Below are 21,145 nucleotides of genomic sequence, written 5' to 3' on the forward strand. Positions count from 1 at the left end.
GTATGATGTGTTACGAATTACAATTCGTATGATCCGCTATATAGAAAGTACTCTACAAGGCGACTAGTATGTGGACACCCCTTCAACTTAGTTGATTCGGTTATTTCAGCCACACCCCGTTGCTGACAGGTGTATAAAATAGAAAACACAGCCATGCAATCTCCATAGACAAACACTGGCAGTAGAATGGCCTTACTGAAGAGGTCAGTGACTTTCAACGTGGAACCCTCACAGGATGCCTCCTTTCCAACAAGTCAGTTCGTCTCATTTTTGCCCGGCTAGAGCTGCCCCGGTCAATTGTTATTGTGAAGTGGAAACGTCTAGGAGCAACGACGGCTCAGCCGTGAAGTGGTAGGCCACAAGCTCACATAATGGGACCGGCAAGTGTGTAGCACGTAAAAATCGTCTGTTCTCAGTTGCAACACTCACTACAGAGTTCCAAACTGCCTCTGGAAGCAACGTCAGCACAATAACTGTTTGTCGGGAGCTTCATGAAATGGGTTTCCATGGCCGAGCAGCCACACACAAGCCTAAGATCACCATGAGCAATGCCAATCGTCGGCTAGAGTGGTGTAAAGCTCGCCGCCATTGGACGCGTTCTCTGGAGTGATGAATCACACTTCACCATCTGGCAGTCCGACGAACTAATCTGGGTTTGTCGGATGCCAGGAGAACGCTACCTTCCCCAATGTATAGTGCCAACTGTAAAGTTTGGTGGAGGAGGAATAATGGTCTGGGGCTGTTTTTCATGGTTCGGGCTAGCCCCTTAGTTCCAGTGAAGGGAAATCTTAATGCTATAGCATACAATGACATTCTAGACGATTCTGTGCTTCCAACTTTGTGGCAATACAGTTTGGGGAAGGCTCTTTCCTGTTTAAGCATGACAATGCCCCCGTGCACAAAGCCAGGTCCATACAGAAATGGTTTGTCGAGATCGGTGTGGAAGAACACAGAGCCCTGACCTCAACCCCATCGAACACCTTTTGGGAGGAATTGGAACGCCGACTGCGAGCCAGGCCTAATCTCCCAACATCAGTGCCTGACTTCACTAGTAACTCTTGTGGCTGAATGGAAGCAAGTTCCCGCAGCAATGTTCCAACATCTAGTGGAAAGCCTTCCCAGAAGAGTGGAGGCTGTTATAGCAGCAATTACAATTCGTACAATATGTTCGGAATTTGCAAAACATATATGTTGCGAGTTCTAATTGTTTTGTGGCTAACATTAGCTAGGGGTTAAGGTTAGGAGTTAGTTTTTGGGTTAGGAAAAGGGTTAGCTAACATGCTAAGTAGTTGCAAAGTAGCTAAAAAGTAGAAAGTAGTTGCAAAGTTGTCCTTGATGAGATTCGAACCTTTGTGTTGCATAAAGTTCGCATTATACACCCACCCATCCTACCACCCTATGTTCGTTTTTGCCTGTGTTATGTAACTGTACCAAACGTAACATATCATACTAATCCCCGGGCGCCGATGACGTGGATGTCGATTTAAGGCAGCCCCCCCACACCTCTCTGATTCAGAGGGGTTGGGTTAAATGCGGAATACACATTTCAGTTGAATGCATTCAGTTGTACAACTGACTAGGTATCTCCCTTTTTCCCTAATTGGAATGTCGCGACTTTACGTTTACAATATTACGTCTAGTCTATGAGACCAGGCTGCCCTGATAAGGTGAAAGAGGAAGAGGTAACGTTTGCAGCGAGGTAACAGGGAGGTAACCATCAGTATAGGGCTGGGCTATGGGGCTCATTGTCAGTTTAATGAAATGTGTATAGAGAAGAAGGCCCCCGGTAGGGACAGGGTGAGAGGTGTGTTCAGAACACTGGTAGGCCTCTCCTTTTAAAATACTATAGTTCATACCAACACCTCACAGAGCAAGCCGTTTAACTTCATATCATTTATATAGCTGTCTACTGTAATTTCTCAGAAACAGATGACACTAAAGAGAAATCAGAAATGATCTAGGTTGACTTTTGTTGATCAGAATGAATCATGTATTTTATAAATGGTTTCACTGAGATCAGAATTAATCATGCATTTTATAAATGGTTTCACTGAGATCAGAATGAATCATGTATTTTATAAATGGTTTCACTGAGATCAGAATGAATCATGTACTTTCTAAATGGTTTCACTGAGAACAGAATGAATAATGTATTTTATAAATGGTTTCACTGAGATCAGAATGAATCATGTATTTTCTAAATGGTTTCACTGAGAACAGAATGAATAATGTATTTTATAAATGGTTTCACTGAGATCAGAATGAATCATGTATTTTATAAATGGTTTCACTGAGAACAGAATGAATAATGTATTTTCTAAATGGTTTCACTGAGAACAGAATGAATAATATATTTTATAAATTGTTTCACTGATGTACAATGTTTTAATAGAAAACGTAACGATACACCATCATTCTCTTGCTGATAATATGCAGCTGTTTCTAACCCCTTTGTGCACGTAACGAAAGTGCCCAAAAAGTTTAAAGCCGTTTTTATTATATATGAGACCATGTGATCTCATTCGTGTGTGTGTGTGTGTGTGTGTGTGTGTGTGTGTGTGTGGTATGATTTAATGTGTACTGGGGTATGTTGTCTACACTCCTAGTCTCATTCCTTCCCAGTATTGACTAACTGTGTAGGGGTGTAGTGTTTCCTCCCCCCCCCCCCTCCCTTCTCTCATCTAAAGGCCTGAGCACAGCACTGTCCTACGGCAGAGTCCCAAATGGCACCCTATTACCTATACCGTGCACTAGTTTTGACCAGGACCCGTAGGGAATTTGGAACGCAGACGTGTACCGCCTTCCTTCTCAAGTAGAGGAACAGCTGTGATCTAAACCTGAGACACCGACACAGGTGCCTGTGTCCATCACTGGCCTGGCCACACACACATGCACGCACGCACACACACACACACACACACACACACATGCACCTACTCTGCTGCCTCTACCTCACTCTCTGCTTGACTCATTCTTACTAATCCCGCTGTATCTCTCTCTCCATCTCACCTTCCCTCTGTTTTAACCTGTCACTGCTGGTTTCTATTATAATCTGCTCTGCTAGGCCTTACTGTCTCACTTTGTGCGTCTCAAACGGCACCTTATTCACTATATAGTGCACTTTGTTTGACCAGAGCCCTATGGGGATAGGGTGCCATTTGGGAAACACCCACTTACACTGCTGTAGCAGGCCTGGCAGGGTAGGGACTGAGTGCGCGTGTGGTATGAGGTTCCCATATGCAGCCTGTTCCCTACTGAGTGTGATGATGCGGCTGTAGCTCATGTCTGATGTCATCTACGGTAACAGATGAGTCGTGCTGCTAGCTAATGTCATCTACGGTAACATATGAGTCGTGCTGCTAGCTAATGTCATCTACGGTAACAGATGAGTCGTGCTGCTAGCTAATGTCATCTACGGTAACATATGAGTCGTGCTGCTAGCTAATGTCATCTACAGTAACAGATGAGTCGTGCTGCTAGCTAATGTCATCTACGGTAACAGATGAGTCGTGCTGCTAGCTAATGTCATCTACGGTAACAGATGAGTCGTGCTGCTAGCTAATGTCATCTACGGTAACAGATGAGTCGTGCTGCTAGCTAATGTCATCTACGGTAACAGATGAGTCGTGCTGCTAGCTAATGTCATCTACGGTAACAGATGAGTCGTGCTGCTAGCTAATGTCATCCACGGTAACAGATGAGTCGTGCTGCTAGCTAATGTCATCTACGGTAACAGATGAGTCGTGCTGCTAGCTAATGTCATCCACGGTAACAGATGAGTCGTGCTGCTAGCTAATGTCATCTACAGTAACAGATGAGTCGTGCTGCTAGCTAATGTCATCTACGGTAACAGATGAGTCGTGCTGCTAGCTAATGTCATCTACGGTAACAGATGAGTCGTGCTGCTACCTAATGTCATCTACGGTAACAGATGAGTTGTGCTGCTAGCTAATGTCATCTACGGTAACAGATGAGTTGTGCTGCTAGCTAATGTCATCTACGGTAACAGATGAGTCGTGCTGCTAGCTAATGTCATCTACGGTAACAGATGAGTCGTGCTGCTAGCTAATGTCATCTACGGTAACAGATGAGTCGTAATGCTAGCTAATGTCATCTACGGTAACAGATGAGTCGTGCTAGCTAATGTCATCTACGGTAACAGATGAGTCGTGCTGCTAGCTAATGTCATCTACGGTAACAGATGAGTCGTGCTGCTAGCTAATGTCATCTACGGTAACAGATGAGTCGTGCTGCTAGCTAATGTCATCTACAGTAACAGATGAGTCGTACTGCTAGCTAATGTCATCCACGGTAACAGATGAGTCGTGCTGCTAGCTAATGTCATCCACGGTAACAGATGAGTCGTGCTGCTAGCTAATGTCATCTACGGTAACAGATGAGTCGTGCTGCTAGCTAATGTCATCTACGGTAACAGATGAGTCGTGCTGCTAGCTAATGTCATCTACGGTAACAGATGAGTCGTGCTGCTAGCTAATGTCATCCACGGTAACAGATGAGTCGTGCTGCTAGCTAATGTCATCTACGGTAACAGATGAGTCGTGCTGCTAGCTAATGTCATCTACGGTAACAGATGAGTTGTGCTGCTAGCTAATGTCATCTACGGTAACAGATGAGTCGTGCTGCTAGCTAATGTCATCTACGGTAACAGATGAGTCGTGCTGCTAGCTAATGTCATCTACGGTAACAGATGAGTCGTGCTGCTAGCTAATGTCATCTACAGTAACAGATGAGTCGTGCTGCTAGCTAATGTCATCTACGGTAACAGATGAGTCGTGCTGCTAGCTAATGTCATCTACGGTAACAGATGAGTCGTGCTGCTAGCTAATGTCATCCACGGTAACAGATGAGTCGTGCTGCTAGCTAATGTCATCTACGGTAACAGATGAGTCGTGCTGCTAGCTAATGTCATCCACGGTAACAGATGAGTCGTGCTGCTAGCTAATGTCATCCACGGTAACAGATGAGTCGTGCTGCTAGCTAATGTCATCCACAGTAAAGGATACAGCCTCAGCATGGAACACATCTGGTTTAGTGTATAGATAGTTACCCAGCCTCTCACTGCGTCCCAAATGGCACCCTATTCGGGCCCATAGAACTCTGGTCAAAAGTAGTGCACTATGTAGGGAATAGGGTGACATTTGGGGCGAAGCCGCTCTCTTGTAGTGTCCTGTCGTGAGTTAACTTCACTTCAAAGTTTTGGTCCACATCTGTAGTGGATCACAAGAAGTGATGTCATAGTGCTAATCAGAAACTCTTACCCCTGCCCTCATTGTGGTGTGGGGAACTGACTGACTGGCTGCACACACACACACACACACACACACACACACACACACACACACACACACACACACACACACACAGAACTTGTCAGACAAAGAGCCCTTAGGTTTCCTCTACAGGTCATTAGCCGGTGATAACAGACCCAAACATGAATGTTGACTTTGTATGTATATTTAGTCAATACACTAGTTGACAGTGTTAAAAGGCACTCTGGGGTTCGCTAGCTAGTGGTAAGAGCAAGACGGGACACATCTCTGTTTACCTGTTGATTGGTGTGCACATACTAGGCCCTAGAATGTTTCACTGTGCACTTTCATCTCTCTGATCCAAGTCCTATTCTTAACCAATATGTTCCCTTTGACTAGATATCCTCCTGTTGATCCCTTTAAATCAGCCCTGCTACTGACTAGATATCCTCCTGTTCTTCCCTTTAGATCAGCCCTGCTACTGACTAGATATCCTCCTGTTCTTCCCTTTAGATCAGCCCTGCTACTGACTAGATATCCTCCTGTTCTTCCCTACTGACTAGATATCCTCCTGTTCTTCCCTTTAGACCAGCCCAGCTACTGACTAGATATCCTCCTGTTGATCCCTTTAAATCAGCCCTGCTACTGACTAGATATCCTCCTGTTCTTCCCTTTAGATCAGCCCTGCTACTGACTAGATATCCTCCTGTTCTTCCCTTTAGAGCAGCCCTGCTACTGACTAGATATCCTCCTGTTCTTCCCTTTAGATCAGCTACTGACTAGATATCCTCCTGTTCTTCCCTTTAGATCAGCCCTGCTACTGACTAGATATCCTCCTGTTCTTCCCTTTAGATCAGCCCTGCTGCTGACTAGAGATCCTCCTGTTCTTCCCTTTAGATCAGCCCTACTACTGACTAGATATCCTCCTGTTCTTCCCTTTAGACCTGCTACTGACTAGATATCCTCCTGTTCTTCCCTACTGACTAGATATCCTCCTGTTCTTCCCTTTAGATCAGCCCTGCTACTGACTAGATATCCTCCTGTTCTTCCCTTTAGATCAGCCCTGCTACTGACTAGATATCCTCCTGTTCTTCCCTTTAGATCAGCCCTGCTACTGACTAGATATCCTCCTGTTCTTCCCTTTAGATCAGCCCTGCTACTGACTAGATATCCTCCTGTTCTTCCCTTTAGATCAGCCCTGCTACTGACTAGATATCCTCATTTTCTTCCCTTTAGATCAGCCCTGCTACTGACTAGATATCCTCCTGTTCTTCCCTACTGACTAGATATCCTCCTGTTCTTCCCTTTAGATCAGCCCTGCTACTGACTAGATATCCTCCTGTTCTTCCCTTTAGATCAGCCCTGCTACTGACTAGATATCCTCCTGTTCTTCCCTTTAGATCAGCCCTGCTACTGACTAGATATCCTCCTGTTCTTCCCTTTAGATCAGCCCTGCTACTGACTAGATATCCTCCTGTTCTTCCCTTTAGACCTGCTACTGACTAGATATCCTCCTGTTCTTCCCTTTAGATCAGCCCTGCTACTGACTAGATATCCTCCTGTTCTTCCCTTTAGATCAGCCCTGCTACTGACTAGATATCCTCCTGTTCTTCCCTTTAGATCAGCCCTGCTACTGACTAGATATCCTCCTGTTCTTCCCTTTAGATCAGCCCTGCTACTGACTAGATATCCTCCTGTTCTTCCCTTTAGAGCAGCCCTGCTACTGACTAGATATCCTCCTGTTCTTCCCTTTAGATCAGCCCTGCTACTGACTAGATATCCTCCTGTTCTTCCCTTTAGATCAGCCCTGCTACTGACTAGATATCCTCCTGTTCTTCCCTTTAGATCAGCCCTGCTACTGACTAGATATCCTCCTGTTCTTCCCTACTGACTAGATATCCTCCTGTTCTTCCCTTTAGACCAGCCCAGCTACTGACTAGATATCCTCCTGTTGATCCCTTTAAATCAGCCCTGCTACTGACTAGATATCCTCCTGTTCTTCCCTTTAGATCAGCCCTGCTACTGACTAGATATCCTCCTGTTCTTCCCTTTAGAGCAGCCCTGCTACTGACTAGATATCCTCCTGTTCTTCCCTTTAGATCAGCTACTGACTAGATATCCTCCTGTTCTTCCCTTTAGATCAGCCCTGCTACTGACTAGATATCCTCCTGTTCTTCCCTTTAGATCAGCCCTGCTGCTGACTAGAGATCCTCCTGTTCTTCCCTTTAGATCAGCCCTACTACTGACTAGATATCCTCCTGTTCTTCCCTTTAGACCTGCTACTGACTAGATATCCTCCTGTTCTTCCCTACTGACTAGATATCCTCCTGTTCTTCCCTTTAGATCAGCCCTGCTACTGACTAGATATCCTCCTGTTCTTCCCTTTAGATCAGCCCTGCTACTGACTAGATATCCTCCTGTTCTTCCCCTTTAGATCAGCCCCTGCTACTGACTAGATATCCTCCTGTTCTTCCCTTTAGATCAGCCCTGCTACTGACTAGATATCCTCCTGTTCTTCCCTTTAGATCAGCCCTGCTACTGACTAGATATCCTCCTGTTCTTCCCTACTGACTAGATATCCTCATGTTCTTCCCTTTAGATCAGCCCTGCTACTGACTAGATATCCTCCTGTTCTTCCCTTTAGATCAGCCCTGCTACTGACTAGATATCCTCCTGTTCTTCCCTTTAGATCAGCCCTGCTACTGACTAGATATCCTCCTGTTCTTCCCTTTAGACCTGCTACTGACTAGATATCCTCCTGTTCTTCCCTTTAGATCAGCCCTGCTACTGACTAGATATCCTCCTGTTCTTCCCTTTAGATCAGCCCTGCTACTGACTAGATATCCTCCTGTTCTTCCCTTTAGATCAGCCCTGCTACTGACTAGATATCCTCCTGTTCTTCCCTTTAGATCAGCCCTGCTACTGACTAGATATCCTCCTGTTCTTCCCTTTAGATCAGCCCTGCTACTGACTAGATATCCTCCTGTTCTTCCCTTTAGATCAGCCCTGCTACTGACTAGATATCCTCCTGTTCTTCCCTTTAGACCTGCTACTGACTAGATATCCTCCTGTTCTTCCCTTTAGATCAGCCCTGCTACTGACTAGATATCCTCCTGTTCTTCCCCTTTAGACCTGCTACTGACTAGATATCCTCCTGTTCTTCCCTTTAGACCAGCCCTGCTACTGACTAGATATCCTCCTGTTCTTCCCTTTAGATCAGCCCTGCTACTGACTAGATATCCTCCTGTTCTTCCCTTTAGATCAGCCCTGCTACTGACTAGATATCCTCCTGTTCTTCCCTTTAGATCAGCCCTGCTACTGACTAGATATCCTCCTGTTCTTCCCTTTAGAGCAGCCCTGCTACTGACTAGATATCCTCCTGTTCTTCCCTTTAGATCAGCCCTGCTACTGACTAGATATCCTCCTGTTCTTCCCTTTAGATCAGCCCTGCTACTGACTAGATATCCTCCTGTTCTTCCCTTTAGATCAGCCCTGCTACTGACTAGATATCCTCCTGTTCTTCCCTACTGACTAGATATCCTCCTGTTCTTCCCTTTAGACCAGCCCAGCTACTGACTAGATATCCTCCTGTTGATCCCTTTAAATCAGCCCTGCTACTGACTAGATATCCTCCTGTTCTTCCCTTTAGATCAGCCCTGCTACTGACTAGATATCCTCCTGTTCTTCCCTTTAGAGCAGCCCTGCTACTGACTAGATATCCTCCTGTTCTTCCCTTTAGATCAGCTACTGACTAGATATCCTCCTGTTCTTCCCTTTAGATCAGCCCTGCTACTGACTAGATATCCTCCTGTTCTTCCCTTTAGATCAGCCCTGCTGCTGACTAGAGATCCTCCTGTTCTTCCCTTTAGATCAGCCCTACTACTGACTAGATATCCTCCTGTTCTTCCCTTTAGACCTGCTACTGACTAGATATCCTCCTGTTCTTCCCTACTGACTAGATATCCTCCTGTTCTTCCCTTTAGATCAGCCCTGCTACTGACTAGATATCCTCCTGTTCTTCCCTTTAGATCAGCCCTGCTACTGACTAGATATCCTCCTGTTCTTCCCCTTTAGATCAGCCCTGCTACTGACTAGATATCCTCCTGTTCTTCCCTTTAGATCAGCCCTGCTACTGACTAGATATCCTCCTGTTCTTCCCTTTAGATCAGCCCTGCTACTGACTAGATATCCTCCTGTTCTTCCCTACTGACTAGATATCCTCATGTTCTTCCCTTTAGATCAGCCCTGCTACTGACTAGATATCCTCCTGTTCTTCCCTTTAGATCAGCCCTGCTACTGACTAGATATCCTCCTGTTCTTCCCTTTAGATCAGCCCTGCTACTGACTAGATATCCTCCTGTTCTTCCCTTTAGACCTGCTACTGACTAGATATCCTCCTGTTCTTCCCTTTAGATCAGCCCTGCTACTGACTAGATATCCTCCTGTTCTTCCCTTTAGATCAGCCCTGCTACTGACTAGATATCCTCCTGTTCTTCCCTTTAGATCAGCCCCTGCTACTGACTAGATATCCTCCTGTTCTTCCCTTTAGATCAGCCCTGCTACTGACTAGATATCCTCCTGTTCTTCCCTTTAGATCAGCCCTGCTACTGACTAGATATCCTCCTGTTCTTCCCTTTAGATCAGCCCTGCTACTGACTAGATATCCTCCTGTTCTTCCCTTTAGACCTGCTACTGACTAGATATCCTCCTGTTCTTCCCTTTAGATCAGCCCTGCTACTGACTAGATATCCTCCTGTTCTTCCCTTTAGACCTGCTACTGACTAGATATCCTCCTGTTCTTCCCTTTAGACCAGCCCTGCTACTGACTAGATATCCTCCTGTTCTTCCCTTTAGATCAGCCCTGCTACTGACTAGATATCCTCCTGTTCTTCCCTTTAGATCAGCCCTGCTACTGACTAGATATCCTCCTGTTCTTCCCTTTAGACCAGCTACTGACTAGATATCCTTCTGTTCTTCCCTTTAGATCAGCCCTGCTACTGACTAGATATCCTCCTGTTCTTCCCTTTAGATCAGCCCTGCTACTGACTAGATATCCTCCTGTTCTTCCCTTTAGATCAGCCCTGCTACTGACTAGATATCCTCCTGTTCTTCCCTTTAGACCAGCTACTGACTAGATATCCTTCTGTTCTTCCCTTTAGATCAGCCCTGCTACTGACTCAATAACATGTATTCCATTGTTATGTATCAGTTATAGTAGTTTAGCCTCAGAAAAATACCATTTACATGCATGTCTTGGAACCATATTTGAATAAGCACAGTATCGTTTATGGCAGATTTAGATTTTTGTTCCTTTTAACCCTGAAAATATTCAGAGACTCAGAGAGGAAATAGTAGATGATTATTGTATTTCACATGTACTCATGCAGGTAAATTGTTGGGTGAAACTGAAAGGCTGAAGAATGTTCAGTGGGATTTCACGGGTAATGGTCACGTGTGTTTGTGTCGGGTGACCGGCATTAATAGACCAAGGTCATATTTCTGTATGAGTGAACCTGTCCTGTGTTGTTGCTGTAAGAAAATAAAGTGGAATCTGAAGGTTGAGAACAACAACCCCCCCCCTCTCTCTCTCTCTCTCTACAGCTGACCCCCGGGGGTAAGGCCGTGCAGGCCGGTGTGGGCGTGGGAGATTGGGTGGTGTCCATCGGGGAGACCAACGCAGAAGACATGACCCATGTGGAGGCACAGAACAAGATCAGAGCAGCAGAGGAGTCGCTCACCCTCACCCTCAGCAAGTAAGATATTATTACCATACTATACTCACCCTCAGCAAGTAAGATACTATAACCATACTATACTCACCCTCAGCAAGTAAGATACTATAACCATACTATACTCACCCTCAGCAAGTAAGATACTATAACCATACTATACTCACCCTCAGCAAGTAAGATACTATAACCATACTATACTCACCCTCAGCATGTAAGATACTATAACCATACTATACTCACCCTCAGCAAGTAAGATACTATAACCATACTATACTCACCCTCAGCAAGTAAGATACTATAACCATACTATACTCACCCTCAGCAAGTAAGATACTATAACCATACTATACTCACCCTCAGCAAGTAAGATACTATAACCATACTATACTCACCCTCAGCAAGTAAGATACTATAACCATACTATACTCACCCTCAGCAAGTAAGATACTATAACCATACTATACTCACCCTCAGCAACTAACATACAGTGGGGAAAAAAAGTATTTAGTCAGCCACCAATTGTGCAAGTTCTCCCACTTAAAAAGATGAGAGAGGCCTGTAATTTTCATCATAGGTACACGTCAACTATGACAGACAAAATGAGATTTTTTTCTCTCCAGAAAATCACATTGTAGGATTTTTAATGAATTTATTTGCAAATTATGGTGGAAAATAAGTATAATGGTCAATAACAAAAGTTTCTCAATACTTTGTTATATACCCTTTGTTGGCAATGACGTCACGTCTGGCACTGCAGGATTTGAGTCCCTGGCGGCGTAGTGTCTTACTGATGGTAGGCTTTGTTACTTTGGTCCCAGCTCTCTGCAGGTCATTCACTAGGTCCCCCCGTGTGGTTCTGGGATTTTTGCTCACCGTTCTTTTTTTATTTATTTATTTCACCTTTATTTAACCAGGTAAGCCAGTTGAGAACAGGTTCTCATTTACAACTGCGACCTGGCCAAGATAAAGCAAAGTAGTGCAATAAAAACAACACAGAGTTACATATGGGGTAAAAAACATAAAGTCAGAAATACAACAGAAAATATATATACAGTGTGTGCAAATGTAGCAAGTTATGGAGGTAAGGCAATAAATAGGCTATAGTGCAGAATAATTACAATAGTATTAACACTGGAATGCTAGATGTGCAAGAGATTTTGTGCAAATAGAGATACTGGGGTGCAAAATAAATAACAATATAGGGATGAGGTAGTTGGGTGGGCTAATTTCAGATGGGCTGTGTACAGGTGCAGTGATCGGTAAGGTGCTCTGACAACTGATGCTTAAAGTTATTGAGGGAGATAAGAGTCTCCAGCTTCAGAGATTTTTGCAATTCGTTCCAGTCATTGGCAGCAGAGAACTGGAAGGAATGGCGGCCAAAGGAGGTGTTGGCTTTGGGAATGACCAGTGAGATATACCTGCTGGAGCGCAGACTACGGGTGGGTGCTGCTATGGTGACCAATGAGCTAAGATAAGGCGGGGATTTGCCTAGCAGTGATTTATAGATGGCCTGGAGCCAGTGGGTTTGACGACGAACATGTAGTGAGGACCAGCCAACAAGAGCGTACAGGTCACAGTGGTGGGTAGTGTATGGGGCTTTGGAGACAAAACGGATGGCACTGTGATAGACTACATCCAATTTGCTGAGTAGAGTGTTGAAGGCTATTTTGTAAATGACATCGCCGAAGTCAAGGATCGGTAGGATAGTCAGTTTTACGAGGGCATGTTTGGCAGCATGAGTGAAGGAGGCTTTATTGCGAAATAGGAAGCCGATTCTAGATTTAACTTTGGATTGGAGATTATTTATGTGAGTCTGGAAGTTGAGTTTACAGTCTAACCAGACACCTAGGTATTTGTAGTTGTCCACATACTCTAGGTCAGACCCACGTAGAGTGGTGATTCTAGTCGGGTGGGCGGGGTGCCAGCAGCGTTCGATTGAAAAGCATGCATTTAGTTTTACTAGTGTTTAAGAGCAGTTGGAGGCTACTGAAGGATTGTTGTATGGCATTGAAGCTCGTTTGGAGGTTTGTTAACACAGTGTCCAATGAAGGGCCAGATGTATACAAAATGGTGTCGTCTGCGTAGAGGTGGATCTGAGAGTCACCAGCAGCAAGAGCGACATCATTGATATACACGGAGAAAAGTGTCGGCCCAAGAATTGAACCCTGTGGCACCCCATAGAGACTGCCATAGGTCCAGACAACAGGCCCTCCGATTTGACACACTGAACTCTATCTGAGAAGTAGTTGGTGAACCAGGCGAGGCAGTCATTTGAGAAACCAAAGCTATTTAGTCTGCCAATAAGAATGCGGTGGTTGACAGAGTCGAAAGCCTTGGCCAGGTCGATGAAGACGGCTGCACAGTACTGTCTATTATCAATCGCGGTTATAATATCGTTTAGGACCTTGAGCGTGGCTGAAGTGCACCCGTGACCAGCTCGGAAACCGGATTGCATAGCGGAGAAGGTACGGTGGTATTCGAAATGGTCGATGATCTGTTTGTTAACTTGGCTTCCGAATACTGCAGGGCAGGATGGATATAGGTCTGTAGCAGTTTGGATCTAGAGTGTCACCCCCTTTGAAGAGGGGGATGACCGCGGCAGCTTTCCAATCTCTGGGGATCTCAGACGTTATGAAAGAGAGGTTGAACAGACTAGTAATAGGGGTAGCGACAATTTCGCGGCTAGTTTTAGAAAGAAAGGGTCCAGATTGTCTAGCCCAGCTGATTTGTAGGGGTCCAGATTTTGCAGCGCTTTCAAAACATCAGCTGTCTGAATTTGTGTGAAGGAGAAGCGGGGGGGCATGGGCAAGTTGCAGCAGAGGGTGCAGAGTTGGTGGCCGGGTTAGTGGTAGCCAGATGGAAAGCATGGCCAGCTGTAGCAAAATGCTTGTTGAAATTCTCGATTATTGTAGATTTATCGGTGGTCATAGTGTTTCCTAGCCTCAGTGCAGTGGGCAGCTGGGAGGAAGTGCTCTTATTCTCCATGGACTTTACAGTGTCCCAAAACTTTTTGGAGTTAGTGCTACAGGATGCAAATTTCTGTTTGAAAAAAGTTAGCCTTTGCTTTCCTGACTGCTTGTGTATATTGGTTCCTAACTTCCCTGAAAAGTTGCATATCGCGGGGGCTATTTGATGCTAATGCTGTACGCCACAGGATGTTTTTGTGCTGGTCAAGGGCAGTCAAGTCTGAGGAGAACCAGGGGCTATATCGGTTCTTAGTTCTGTATTTTTTTAATGGGGCATGTTTATTTAAGATTGAGAGGAAATTACTTTTAAGGAACAACCAGGCATCCTCTACTGACGGAATGAGATCTATATCTATATTCTTGTGATCATTTTGACCCCACGGGGTGAGATCTTGCGTGGAGCCCCAGATCGAGGGAGATTATCAGTGAACTATCCAGAGAACACACCTGATAGCTACAGAGGCATATGGTAGTTACTCCTCCTAGAAACTCCCTACTGAATAAACATCTTACGTCAAGCCAACAGCTAATTTATAAAATAAAAAATTTAAGACGTGGTCATATTTTTTCTTTTTTTGATAGATCTATAACTCCTATGATATATATATATCGTAATATATAGATATATGGATAGGTAGGTAGGTAGTACTGTTAGTGAGGGTGTCTGAACTGTAGATAGTCCACTTAGTTATTGCATGTCAACAGGCTAGCAGTTGACGTCTAATACATCTAATGAACAAGCTGTTGATGAGTCTGAACACAGTCCTGAGTCCCTACTACAGCCAGTATCTAAATAAAGTCAGTTAGTTAGTTAGCACACAGTCTGACTGGCCTAAAGTAGGGTACTATATAGGGAAAGGGTGCCATTTTGGACGCAGTCAAAACAAACTGAGTTATATAATGTGAGGTGTGAGTGACCTTAGAAATATGGCTAACTGATACGATGCCCTGCCTGAGACGTCAAGAAGGTTTAGAGTGACATTAAACTATTTAGCTTTCCATTCTGAACCCCCCCCATTCCATGACACACATGGGAATATCTGGAGTGCTGCTTTGACCGTTTTCCTTCTGGAAGGGATCCCATAGCAGCCTGAACCAAAATACCAGAAAAGGAGTGTGAGGAGAGGAGAGACAGTAATGACCTCATCAGGGGATGAAATGAGTGAGGAGAGGAGAGGCAGTAATGACCTCATCAGGGGATGAAATGAGTGAGGAGAGGAGAGGCAGTAATGACCTCATCAGGGGATGAAATGAGTGAGGAGAGGAGAGACAGTAATGACCTCATCAGGGGATGAAATGAGTGAGGAGAGGAGAGACAGTAATGACCTCATCAGGGGATGAAATGAGTGAGGAGAGGAGAGACAGTAATGACCTCATCAGGGGATGAAATGAGTGAGGAGAGGAGAGACAGTAATGACCTCATCAGGGGATGAAATGAGTGAGGAGAGGAGAGACAGTAATGACCTCATCAGGGGATGAAATGAGTGAGGAGAGGAGAGGCAGTAATGACCTCATCAGGGGATGAAATGAGTGAGGAGAGGAGAGGCAGTAATGACCTCATCAGGGGATGAAATGAGTGAGGAGAGGAGAGGCAGTAATGACCTCATCAGGGGATGAAATGAGTGAGGAGAGGAGAGGCAGTAATGACCTCATCAGGGGATGAAATGAGTGAGGAGAGGAGAGGCAGTAATGACCTCATCAGGGGATGAAATGAGTGAGGAGAGGAGAGACAGTAATGACCTCATCAGGGGATGAAATGAGTGAGGAGAGGAGAGACAGTAATGACCTCATCAGGGGATGAAATGAGTGAGGAGAGGAGAGGCAGTAATGACCTCATCAGGGGATGAAATGAGTGAGGAGAGGAGAGACAGTAATGACCTCATCAGGGGATGAAATGAGTGAGGAGAGGAGAGACAGTAATGACCTCATCAGGGGATGAAATGAGTGAGGAGAGGAGAGACAGTAATGACCTCATCAGGGGATGAAATGATGTGTGTGAGGGAGAGACAGTAATGACCTCATCAGGGGATGAAATGATGTGTGTGAGGGAGAGAGAAGGTCCCTATGTCAGTGTATAATAGATGAGTGATGAAAACAGACATGTAGGATGCATCCCAAATAGCACCTTATTCCCTTCATAGTGCATTATGGGCCCTAAAAGATAGAAGGGTTAGAGTTAGTCTCTTCTCTAAAAGATAGAAGGGTTAGAGTTAGTATCTTCTTCTCTAAAAGATAGAAGGGTTAGAGTTAGTCTCCTCTTCTCTAAAAGATAGAAGGGTTAGAGTTAGTCTCTTCTCTAAAAGATAGAAGGGTTAGAGTTAGTCTCTTCTCTAAAATATAGAAGGGTTAGAGTTAGTCTCTTCTTCTCTAAAAGATAGAAGGGTTAGAGTTAGTCTCTTCTTCTCTAAAAGATAGAAGGGTTAGAGTTAGTCTCTTCTTCTCTAAAAGATAGAAGGGTTAGAGTTAGTCTCTTCTTCTCTAAAAGATAGAAGGGTTAGAGTTAGTCTCTTCTCTAAAAGATAGAAGGGTTAGAGTTTGTCTCTTCTCTAAAAGATAGAAGGGTTAGAGTTAGTCTCCTCTTCTCTAAAAGATAGAAGGGTTAGAGTTAGTCTCCTCTTCTCTAAAAGATAGAAGGGTTAGAGTTAGTCTCTTCTCTAAAAGATAGAAGGGTTAGAGTTAGTCTCTTCTCTAAAATATAGAAGGGTTAGAGTTAGTCTCTTCTTCTCTAAAAGATAGAAGGGTTAGAGTTAGTCTCTTCTTCTCTAAAAGATAGAAGGGTTAGAGTTAGTCTCTTCTTCTCTAAAAGATAGAAGGGTTAGAGTTAGTCTCTTCTTCTCTAAAAGATAGAAGGGTTAGAGTTAGTCTCTTCTCTAAAAGATAGAAGGGTTAGAGTTTGTCTCTTCTCTAAAAGATAGAAGGGTTAGAGTTAGTCTCCTCTTCTCTAAAAGATAGAAGGGTTAGAGTTAGTCTCCTCTTCTCTAAAAGATAGAAGGGTTAGAGTTAGTCTCTTCTCTAAAAGATAGAAGGGTTAGAGTTAGTCTCTTCTCTAAAATATAGAAGGGTTAGAGTTAGTCTCTTCTTCTCTAAAAGATAGAAGGGTTAGAGTTAGTCTCTTCTTCTCTAAAAGATAGAAGGGTTAGAGTTAGTCTCTTCTTCTCTAAAAGATAGAAGGGTTAGAGTTAGTCTCTTCTTCTCTAAAAGATAGAAGGGTTAGAGTTAGTCTCTTCTTCTCTAAAAGATAGAAGGGTTAGAGTTAGTCTCTTCTCTAAAAGATAGAAGGGTTAGAGTTTGTCTCTTCTCTAAAAGATAGAAGGGTTAGAGTTAGTCTCCTCTTCTCTAAAAGATAGAAGGGTTAGAGTTAGTCTCTTCTTCTCTAAAAGATAGAAGGGTTAGAGTTAGTCTCTTCTCTAAAAGATAGAAGGGTTAGAGTTTGTCTCTTCTCTAAAAGATAGAAGGGTTAGAGTTAGTCTCCTCTTCTCTAAAAGATAGAAGGGTTAGAGTTAGTCTCCTCTTCTCTAAAAGATAGAAGGGTTAGAGTTAGTCTCTTCTCTAAAAGATAGAAGGGTTAGAGTTAGTCTCTTCTCTAAAATATAGAAGGGTTAGAGTTAGTCTCTTCTTCTCTAAAAGATAGAAGGGTTAGAGTTAGTCTCTTCTTCTCTAAAAGATAGAAGGGTTAGAGTTAGTCTCTTCTTCTCTAAAAGATAGAAGGGTTAGAGTTAGTCTCTTCTTCTCTAAAAGATAGAAGGGTTAGAGTTAGTCTCTTCTCTAAAAGATAGAAGGGTTAGAGTTTGTCTCTTCTCTAAAAGATAGAAGGGTTAGAGTTAGTCTCCTCTTCTCTAAAAGATAGAAGGGTTAGAGTTAGTCTCCTCTTCTCTAAAAGATAGAAGGGTTAGAGTTAGTCTCTTCTCTAAAAGATAGAAGGGTTAGAGTTAGTCTCTTCTCTAAAATATAGAAGGGTTAGAGTTAGTCTCTTCTTCTCTAAAAGATAGAAGGGTTAGAGTTAGTCTCTTCTTCTCTAAAAGATAGAAGGGTTAGAGTTAGTATCTTCTTCTCTAAAAGATAGAAGGGTTAGAGTTAGTCTCTTCTTCTCTAAAAGATAGAAGGGTTAGAGTTAGTCTCTTCTCTAAAAGATAGAAGGGTTAGAGTTTGTCTCTTCTCTAAAAGATAGAAGGGTTAGAGTTAGTCTCCTCTTCTCTAAAAGATAGAAGGGTTAGAGTTAGTCTCCTCTTCTCTAAAAGATAGAAGGGTTAGAGTTAGTCTCTTCTCTAAAAGATAGAAGGGTTAGAGTTAGTCTCTTCTCTAAAATATAGAAGGGTTAGAGTTAGTCTCTTCTTCTCTAAAAGATAGAAGGGTTAGAGTTAGTCTCTTCTTCTCTAAAAAGATAGAAGGGTTAGAGTTAGTCTCTTCTTCTCTAAAAGATAGAAGGGTTAGAGTTAGTCTCTTCTTCTCTAAAAGATAGAAGGGTTAGAGTTAGTCTCTTCTCTAAAAGATAGAAGGGTTAGAGTTTGTCTCTTCTCTAAAAGATAGAAGGGTTAGAGTTAGTCTCCTCTTCTCTAAAAGATAGAAGGGTTAGAGTTAGTCTCCTCTTCTCTAAAAGATAGAAGGGTTAGAGTTAGTCTCTTCTCTAAAAGATAGAAGGGTTAGAGTTAGTCTCTTCTCTAAAATATAGAAGGGTTAGGGTTAGTCTCTTCTTCTCTAAAAGATAGAAGGGTTAGAGTTAGTCTCTTCTTCTCTAAAAGATAGAAGGGTTAGAGTTAGTCTCTTCTTCTCTAAAAGATAGAAGGGTTAGAGTTAGTCTCTTCTCTAAAAGATAGAAGGGTTAGAGTTAGTCTCTTCTTCTCTAAAAGATAGAAGGGTTAGAGTTAGTCTCTTCTTCTCTAAAAGATAGAAGGGTTAGAGTTAGTCTCTTCTCTAAAAGATAGAAGGGTTAGAGTTAGTCTCCTCTTCTCTAAAAGATAGAAGGGTTAGAGTTAGTCTCCTCTTCTCTAAAAGATAGAAGGGTTAGAGTTAGTCTCTTCTCTAAAAGATAGAAGGGTTAGAGTTAGTCTCTTCTCTAAAATATAGAAGGGTTAGAGTTAGTCTCTTCTTCTCTAAAAGATAGAAGGGTTAGAGTTAGTCTCTTCTTCTCTAAAAGATAGAAGGGTTAGAGTTAGTCTCTTCTTCTCTAAAAGATAGAAGGGTTAGAGTTAGTCTCTTCTTCTCTAAAAGATAGAAGGGTTAGAGTTAGTCTCCTCTTCTCTAAAAGATAGAAGGGTTAGAGTTAGTCTCCTCTTCTCTAAAAGATAGAAGGGTTAGAGTTAGTCTCTTCTCTAAAATATAGAAGGGTTAGAGTTAGTCTCTTCTTCTCTAAAAGATAGAAGGGTTAGAGTTAGTCTCTTCTCTAAAAGATAGAAGGGTTAGAGTTAGTCTCTTCTTCTCTAAAAGATAGAAGGGTTAGAGTTAGTCTCTTCTCTAAAAGATAGAAGGGTTAGAGTTAGTCTCTTCTCTAAAAGATAGAAGGGTTAGAGTTAGTCTCTTCTCTAAAAGATAGAAGGGTTAGAGTTAGTCTCCTCTTCTCTAAAAGATAGAAGGGTTAGAGTTAGTCTCTTCTCTAAAAGATAGAAGGGTTAGAGTTAGTCTCTTCTCTAAAAGATAGAAGGGTTAGAGTTAGTCTCTTCTCTAAAAGATAGAAGGGTTAGTTAGTCGTCTCTTCTCTAAAAGATAGAAGGGTTAGAGTTAGTCTCCTCTTCTCTAAAAGATAGAAGGGTTAGAGTTAGTCTCCTCTTCTCTAAAAGATAGAAGGGTTAGAGTTAGTCTCTTCTTCTCTAAAAGATAGAAGGGTTAGAGTTAGTCTCTTCTTCTCTAAAAGATAGAAGGGTTAGAGTTAGTCTCTTCTTCTCTAAAAGATAGAAGGGTTAGAGTTAGTCTCTTCTCTAAAAGATAGAAGGGTTAGAGTTAGTCTCTTCTCTAAAAGATAGAAGGGTTAGAGTTAGTCTCTTCTTCTCTAAAAGATAGAAGGGTTAGAGTTAGTCTCTTCTCTAAAAGATAGAAGGGTTAGAGTTAGTCTCTTATTCTCTAAAAGATAGAAGGGTTAGAGTTAGTCTCCTCTTCTCTAAAAGATAGAAGGGTTAGTTAGTCTCTTCTTCTCTAAAAGATAGAAGGGTTAGAGTTAATCTCTTCTCTAAAAGATAGAAGGGTTAGAGTTAGTCTCTTCTCTAAAAGATAGAAGGGTTAGAGTTAGTCTCTTCTTCTCTAAAAGATAGAAGGGTTAGAGTTAGTCTCTTCTCTAAAATATAAAAGGGTTAGAGTTAGTCTCTTCTCTAAAAGATAGAAGGGTTAGAGTTAGTCTCTTCTCTAAAAGATAGAAGGGTTAGAGTTAGTCTCTTCTCTAAAATATAGAAGGGTTAGAGTTAGTCTCCTCTAAACCAGATGTGCTCTGTCATTAGTTATTCCTGTAACCTCCGTCCTTCAACCTCCTCTCTGATGCTGTAGATGAATATGGCTGTGTTTGTGTCCCAAATGGCACCCTATTCCCTATATAGTGCACTACTTTAGACCAGAGAATGGCACCCTATTCCCTATATAGTGCACTACTTTTTGGGTGAAGCCTATGTCTTCAGTCAGACCAGACCAGACTTTGGTGAAAGACCAGAGTGTTTAGATTCAGGGTCATGTTCATGTTTGTTTTCAAATTTGGCAGTACTATTTGTAAACTGACGGACTGGCCAAAAACGGGACATAATCTAACACGTTTCAAGAAGTTACTGGAAAGTAATGACGCAACAGTGTACCAACACCTCTTTAAACTAACATTGTGCTTGGCCTTTATTCTCTGTAGCTGAAACTGACATTGTGTGTGGTCGGTGCTTTGTGGCTCAGTTGGTAGAGCATGGTGCTTGCAAGGCCAGGGTTGTGGGTTCGATTCCCACGGCGGATCAGTACGAAAATGTATGCACTCACTTCTGTAAGTCTCTCTGGATAAGAGTCGCTACTAAAAATTTAATGTGTGTCTGTTAATATGTGGGTCACCACTGTGCATTCTCCGTTTGATGTTTGATTGTGTGTTAGTTTTCTCAGTCTTAGGCGATGCTGATGATTTTGATTTGGCAGGTCTGTACTAGTCGGAGTGAATCTGTTTGTCACACTAGACAGACAACTCTCTCTCTCTCTCTCTCTCTCTCTCTCTCTCTCGCGCCGC

The 21,145-nt window shown here is 43.0% G+C and overlaps 1 protein-coding gene across 4 annotated transcripts in view; it reads left to right on the forward strand.

The window, feature by feature from the left end:
• LOC121587505 (PDZ and LIM domain protein 7) overlaps nt 1–21,145 on the forward strand; it is a 128,819-nt gene that overhangs the window by 45,812 nt on the left and 61,862 nt on the right. For all 4 annotated transcript variants that reach the window (XM_041904501.2, XM_041904510.2, XM_045216623.1 and 1 more), the window contains one exon: nt 10,872–11,023. In XM_041904501.2, coding sequence (XP_041760435.1) covers nt 10,872–11,023 — 152 coding nt within the window. The remainder of the gene's footprint in view (nt 1–10,871; nt 11,024–21,145) is intronic.

Source organism: Coregonus clupeaformis, unplaced genomic scaffold, assembly GCF_020615455.1.
Source record: "Coregonus clupeaformis isolate EN_2021a unplaced genomic scaffold, ASM2061545v1 scaf0755, whole genome shotgun sequence".
NCBI classification, from domain to species: Eukaryota; Metazoa; Chordata; class Actinopteri; order Salmoniformes; family Salmonidae; genus Coregonus; species Coregonus clupeaformis.